Source organism: Vigna angularis, chromosome 9 (assembly GCF_016808095.1).
Source record: "Vigna angularis cultivar LongXiaoDou No.4 chromosome 9, ASM1680809v1, whole genome shotgun sequence".
In the NCBI taxonomy this organism is placed as follows: domain Eukaryota; kingdom Viridiplantae; phylum Streptophyta; class Magnoliopsida; order Fabales; family Fabaceae; genus Vigna; species Vigna angularis.
This window is the reverse complement of record NC_068978.1, coordinates 22,581,377-22,589,179: the sequence shown is the minus strand read 5'-3', so window position 1 is coordinate 22,589,179 and position 7,803 is coordinate 22,581,377. Positions and strand designations below refer to the sequence as shown.

At 31.0% G+C, this 7,803-nt stretch overlaps 1 protein-coding gene across 1 annotated transcript; it reads right to left on the bottom strand.

Annotated features, from left to right (window-relative positions):
• Window positions 1–705: 705 nt before the first annotated feature.
• LOC108346308 (GDP-mannose transporter GONST3) lies at window positions 706–2,394 on the bottom strand. Its single transcript, XM_017585352.2, has 2 exons — window positions 2,275–2,394; window positions 706–2,161 (listed from the first exon to the last, which is right to left on the bottom strand). The coding sequence occupies exon 2, from the start codon at window positions 2,089–2,091 to the stop codon at window positions 970–972; it is 1,122 nt and encodes a 373-aa protein (XP_017440841.1). The 5' UTR covers window positions 2,092–2,161; window positions 2,275–2,394; the 3' UTR covers window positions 706–969.
• Between the last annotated feature and the right edge of the window lie 5,409 nt (window positions 2,395–7,803).

Sequence of the window (7,803 nt, the reverse complement as noted above, 5' to 3'; positions counted from 1 at the left end):
GTAGTAGCATTTTCATCCATCATTGGGTTTTCTTACTAAGTGCATTAATCAAAACAAACACATCTTTAGTTTAAAATTATTTCAAGGTAACTACATTAGAGAAGCTACCGCTATCTGTCAAGTGAACAACACCAAACTTTAATATGAGGATCCCAATGGTATTGGCATTTGGCACAAGATTGAGGAAACCCCTTTTAAAAGTATTCTCATAGTAAGCAATTAATTTCAACAAACACGAATCCATCTTCAGCAATAACCTTAGCAGAATTAAAGTGAGAAAACAATACAAACGAACCCACTGGGGGCAAAAATCTTACTGTTAAACTGGAGGTAAGCATGGAGTTACGAGCTAGGGCAAGAGAAACCAGGTTGAAAAGACAACATTTATCAGTGTTATTTTCTCTTACAAAGACAGACCGTTTGTTCTCATAGCAGCAAGGATAATCTAGGAGTAGCTTCGGTTGTAATTATTGCTTTGATACAACTACCTTATTAATGTGTATTAGAAACTAAGTCGGACTAGGACATAATGACAATGTGTTTAAGCTGGCCAGGCCAATCATCAGATATCCATCAAATAAACTTACAATTATGGGGATTACATAAATACAGTCAAGTGTAATCACCATATCCATGATAAGAACAGAGAAAGCATGATTGATAACAGTCTGAATTTGAAGCATCAAGAGCAGGAAAAAAACAAACTGAGATTTGAAACAAATTGAATAACCTTTTATCTATCAAGTACATAAATAATAGATTTTACATGACAGCCACTAAAGTAAATAAAACCCTACATACGAGGATGCCAATAAGCTTGCCATTCAAGGAGACAGCGTAGTAAAGAATCATGAATTGGCAGTTACAAAAAAAGATAGCATAATTTATACCAAATACCTGTAAACAAACATACACTTGAAAGGAAATATGAAATCGTCCTACGTGAAAATAATTTCAGCTTTCCTCCCTTTATTTACTAACTTCATTACTTTTTACGTTGGTCTCTGAATTGACTTGCATCTCAAGCAATTTCTGTTGCTCCTCTTCATTTTCCTGTTCACTCGCCTGTTTTGCAGCCTTCGGCTTGCTTGCTGATTGCTGATACAGAATCCCACCCAGCATACAAATCAGAAGACCCACTGTACCCACCCATGAGGAATGCTTGTCCCATATTACCAAATTGATAATAACCGTTAACAACTTGTTCACTATACCAAGGACAGTAAAACCTGTGGCAGAAATTGCCCTGCGACAAGAAAATCCAAAGAAAGAGATTGCCAGACCAAACAGACACGACAATCCCACTGGCAAAATGACTTGGAATGTGTGCCAATCAGACTCTTCTTGGATCTCATGCTTAATCTTCTTTAGCTCACCCATAATCAGCAGCTCCAGGGGAAAAAGCAGAAGAGCCTCAAGATTATTGTACAGCACAAGGCCCCACGTGTTCAAGCCAATGGTCATAACCACATGCTTTATGTAAACAAAATCTATGGTCATGCTAACCAAGTAGGCCAATGCCCAGGTGTAAGCCATGAAAGTAAACTGATAATCTGTGAGCACATAGAGCACACTGCCGGCAAAGATTGTGGCCAGGGAGGCCCACGTCTTCCCGGACGGCCACGGCTGGTGCAGGAACAGCGTCTCCCCTACCGCAACAAACAAAGGCACAACAGATCGGAACACTATGAATGTGTCAACATTGGCATGGAGGAGCAACTCACTATTGGTGAAAAGCGACAAGTAAAATATTATTGCCGCCGGCAAAAACCGCCACATTGTGAAAAGCTCAAGGGGGTCATGCTCCAGGAGCTTCATCCGGCCGCAGAGGAAGACCCCGGCGGCGCTGGTGAAGTACTGCAGGGCGGTCAGGGCACCCGGGTAGGGGAATTTCATCACTGCCCATTTGTTGATTATGGAAAGCAAAGAAGCAGATAAGCAATACCCAGCAGCAACACCATACACTGAAATTTGATGCACCAATGCAGTGTACCAATTTCCTTCACCATTACTCGAATTCACATTCACATTCACACCCTTTTGAACAGTGGGATTATCACTAGGGTTTTCCACGTCAGTTGCTTTAGACATCTGAACAGACTCCAAAATCACGCGTTATTGATGCTAACATTCAACACAAATTTATGCCTGAAAATGAAATCTGTTCTAAGTGTGAGCCAGAGTATAATGCGAATAGTGAATGGAATCAAAGGGCACGATGTGATGCATTGCAAATTGCAGCAAAGGATCGAAGAAAGTCAGAAAGGGGCTTACCAGAATGGAATCACGCACACCACAAAACCCCCTTCTTTTCTACTTCTTCTTGTGTTTCCTTTTAATCTTTTCCTCTTCACTTGATTCATTCCTGGATTTCTTCTCCTAAATTTATTATTAATTAAAAGCAATAAATTACCCGTGCCGTTACGTCTAAGGGTTATTAAATTTTTCACAACTTGTAGCTTTTATAGTTATTTTTAAATTATTTGTAGTAAATATTAAAATGGTATTGTTATTATCATATTATATTAGAAGAAAATAATAGATTTTTTACACTACTATATTAACATCACATGTCACTAACATATTTTAGGACTTAAGTTACTCTTTCTCCCTTTTAAACATATCGCTTTTAATAATATTTTTTTAATTTTATAATATTGAATAATTTTTTTTATTTGTTCTTTAACATTTTTATTAATGTTACTTTAGTTATCTGTGATAATTAGGTCGTATATTGTTTTTAATATTACCTTTATATGTTTTAATATTAAATGAATGTTTTTTTTTATTCAATACATGACCTAATAATAGATTTTTCACACTTATATATATTAAAATCACATGTCACTAACATATTTTATGGCTTAAGTTACTCTTTCCCCTTTTAATCATATCGCTTTTACTAATATTTTTTAATTTTATAATATCGAATAATTTTTTTTTATTTTGTTCTTTAACACTTATTAATGTTAATTTAGTTATATGTGATAATTAGGTAGCATATTATCTCCCTTTTAAACATATCGCTTTTAGTAATATTTTTTAATTTTATAATATTGAATAATTTTTTTATTTTGTTCTAACACTTATTAATGTCTGAGAAAATTAGGTAGCATATTGTTTTTAATAATACCTATATGTTTTAATATTGAATTAATGTTTTATTTTTTATTTAATACATTACCTAATAATAGATTTTTAACACTACTATATTAAAATCACATGTCACTAACATATTTTATGGCTTAAGTTACTCTTTCTCCCTTTTAAACACATCGCTTTTAATACTATTTTTTAATTTATAATATTGAATATTGTTTTTTTATTATTTTGTTCTTTAACATTTATTAATGTTACTTTAGTTATTTGTGATAATTAGGTAGCGTATTGTTTTTAATAATACCTTTATGTTTTAATATTGAATGAATGTTTTATTTTTTATTTAATTTCTAACATTTATTAGAGATGTAGATAGGACTGATTTTTGGGTGTTGTTTTCTCCACCACCACATCTTTCTCCCTCCACCTCCCATTTACTATTTTTGTCCAGTAAAATTTTTTTTTAGGGTTATTATTTTTTAATTTTACCCATTCACAACCTATTTCATTAATAACCTATTCTAGTCTCGTACATGAGTAAAATATTTTTCTTTCATTTTAACATTATATTTCTTCCTCTCTTTCTTTCGTCGTTGTGAGATACTACAAGTTGCAAAGGTTGGTGGTGGTGGAAAGAATTATCAAGTAGTCTCCCTCTCGTGGTGTAGTGCGTGGAGTGGTGCAGTGCGTAGAGTGTTTCCTCGTATTCGAATAAACCTTGAAATAAAATCCTAAAATAAAAAACGTAACCTTTAAACGGAGGTGACATCCTTCAACGAATGTCAACATCCTTCAACGGATGTCAACATCCTTCAACTGATGTCAACATCCGTTCAAGGAAAAACGGATGTCAACATCCGTTGAAGATGTCACCTCCCGCTTAAAGGTTACGTTTTTTTATGTTAGAGTTTGTTTTATTAGGGGACATCCGTTAAAGGATGTCACCTCCGTTGATGTATACTTCCTCACGCTGGTTGATGCTCTGGATGTTCCTCGATGTTCCTCCACGCCACAGCGGCGACGCTCCTTCACACCACGGTGACAATGGAAGCTTTCAAACCAAAAAAAAAACTAGGAAGAAAAAGGAATGGAAGTGGGGGAGGTGAAACGAAAATGGGGAAAAGGGAAGAGAGTTCCGTGGGTGGGTGCTATTAAAATAATGTGGGGGAGGTAGAGGAAGTATATGGTGGTGGTTGAGGGAGCAACACTCCTGATTTTTATATATTTTTGTTTTGATCTGTAATGACTTTGATTTTTTATATCTTTTGTTTCATTTTGATGCTCCTAAATTACATTTTTTTTTCTAATTTATTCTCTTTGAATTCATAGTTAATAAAAAGAATAAAAGAAAGGGAGAATTCAAACTCTAACTAAAGAAAAATAATACGATTTTAATTATATTGATTGACTAATATTCTTTCTCTAAATAAAATAAAATTTAAGAATTACTTGTATAATTTTTACTCACTCGTTAACATGTTATGTTACCAATGCAAAATACTATTTAAATGATGTTAACAAATGTTAAAGTCCAAAACAAAATTAACAAATTTCTAAAGACGGAAAACAATTATTTTTGGAACCAAAAGCAATTTAGTTTTAATAATAATAATGTACAAAGTTTTTAAATTTATGAGACCAACAAATTTATTTAAATTTTATTTTTATTTTATGAATAATTGTTTGCTAGGTCGAGATGTATCTAGAAATACACAATTCTTCTTACTAGGTCGAGGTATATTCAGACGTTCAAATGTCAACTTTACTTCTATTCTTTAAATTGATGTATCTTTTATTGGTCATGCTAATATGATCTCTTCTAATAAGGGAGAGATGACTGATAGGAGAGACCGTAAAAATATTCTGACGCTTAAGTTAGTTGCTAGCAATAAAATAGTAAGATTGTAATAAATTGTTCTATTAACATAGGTCGAGAACAATGAATATATATAGTACCTGGATAGGCCATGTTCATTGGACCTAATGTTCGTAGGATTACTTATTTAGAGTTTCTTAACTTGTTTAAATATCCTTAATATTTCTTTAATATGTCTTATTGCTTAAGTGCATTCTTACTAAAAGGCTGTAGTATTAATTTATGATCCATACTAAACTTTTGGTGTAGGGCAAGGTGTGCTCAATGTCTTTATGTACACTAGCCCCTAAGATCAAGACATCCTAATTGAAAGTCTTGTTGTAAAACTCAATATATATATATATATATATATATATATATATATATATATATATATATATATATATATATATATATATATATATATATATATATATATATATATATATATATAAAAGGGGTTTGCTAACTTGTACGCTCTTTTTTCAGTTGGTACATTTTAGCAATGTGTATCGAGTTTTAGTAGACAAAAATATCCTCATATATTATGGATTCTAAGTTTTAAGGTCAATGGTATTTAAATAATTTTCATTCTCAAAACTAAAAAAGAAAAACAAGAAACCAGAACTCCATCTTCTCTTCCTGGCCACCGGCAACTGGGAAACCACAATCCACAAATTGCAAAATCAACAGCGATCTGATTCAAAACACCTAAGAGTATGGATGGTGATCAGCGAACGTAAGCACACAATAATTCCTTCAAGAATCATTTAAATCTTCCTAACTAAACGCTTGATTCTTGGAGAATGAACACTCCTGCAAAATTTGATCTCAACTAACTTTGTCAGATCTTAAAAAAGTTCCAAAGTTCTTTTTAATGTAAAGAGTTATGCATCAATATATAGTTTTCTCAAGTTTGATGCATCTTAATCGATTACAATATTAATGTAATTGGTTAAGCAATTAACACTATTGTAACAAAATTACATTAAAACACATTTAACAGATTACGCATTTAATGTAATCGATTGCACAATTACTATAAGTCAAAACTATTAAAAATATGGTTGTTATGGTTGTTAAGACTTATCAAGAAAACAATTTTCAGTGTGCACGAGATTTAACCGATTAAGAAAATAGTGTAATCGGTTAAGTATTACAGTTAAGCAAATATGAAAACTTTTTCATTTGAAAACACATCACTGCACTCAGCAAACAAGTATAAGGAAAGACACGAGTTTTCATCGATTATACATATAATGTAAAGGATAAAACTTACAATTTGTCACAGTTAAGCATTTACTGATATTTGATGAATCTAACTCATTACATAAACACTGTAATAAATTAATTCATACAAATATGTATTGTGCAAAGAGTTTTATTATTCAAAACCATGAATATGCATACCTAAAATATAAACTCATGTATAACCATAGTAAGTATGCAAAACAAATAGTTCAAGCACAAACAAACATATAACCATATCTTTGCATGCAAGTAACTATTAAAACATTTCTATTGTTGTCATCATAAAAAAACGCACATGGGTTTGGGTTTAGCTTTCACACAGCTCTCCCTATCAACACAAATTAACGATAAAGGTTCAATTGATTCAATTTTGCACAAACAAAACCTAATTGAGTTAAAATTTAACTAAAGGACCAATTTGAGACAAATATGCACAAACATAAATCTCGAAAATAATTAAACCTAAATGAAACAACAAGATTATTATGATCACGTGCTGATGCGATTGGACTGAATTGAACACACGTACTTTCCATTTGGTGGTATCTTTAATTTAACATTGATGAAATCTTTAATTTAACCCTGATAAAATATTTAATTTAACAATAGACTTATATATGAATAATTATATATTAAAGATATCATGGACACTTATTATTATTGTGTGATGACAAATTAATAATGATCAAATGATATTAAATCAATTTGACTATATAGGTTACATTTCCACAGTAGAGTATGTTATTCTTTTTTTTACATTACATTATCATATTATTAAAGAGTTCTCTTACTATGAAGTGGTAATATGGAAGGCTAAATTGCTTTGAAATATTATTATTATGAATTCAAATATCTTTATGCTTTTAGTTTTAATTATTAACATGATAAATTCATGGTGATATAAATAATAGTTTTGCATGGAAGGCTCAAATTTAAGTTTAGTAAGTATATTCCCTGTCATGAGAATTGTCTTAAAAAGTGAATTTTAATTATAAAATTGGTTTATAAGAAAATTAATGTTTATTTATACATTATAAATTTGTCTTATCGTTAATCAATGTGAAATTTTTTAACACATTCACTCACGTCCAAGACATATAGATCTTAAGTATAAGATTAAACATTAATATAGCACAACAGGCTCAATAGACAATAAAATGTCCATATTTTTTTATTTATTCTTGTTGATAAAAAGATAAGATTGACTTGTAAAAAAAAGTTACATTCACTTTTATACGGTAAGTTTGTTTTATCATGTGAGATTTTAAATTTATAATTTAAAGAAAAACTCAATTATAATATTGCTTACAATTTTACATCTTTTAGTTTTGGTTCTTAGAAAGAGAAAATTATATATTGGTTTTTGTATACTTTAAAGTATACCTAACAAACTTCGTGCCTTGCAAAAGTCAACGTGCAGTTAAACATGCATAAAACCATTTTTTTTCTAGTGTAAAAGAAAGTCATAAATTAAAAGAATTACTGTACAGAAACGAAAACCGTAAGAAATATTAATAAGTTTGAAAAAATGGTTTCAGGTTTTCATTTTTTTAATGGTTCATTTGCCTTTTTCAAAGTGAAGTACACTTATAATTATG

Bases quoted from the DNA above. Each gene is read 5' to 3' on its own strand.
- LOC108346308 (XM_017585352.2), bottom strand. From the start codon at position 2,091: ATGTCTAAAGCAACTGACGTGGAAAACCCTAGTGATAATCCCACTGTT.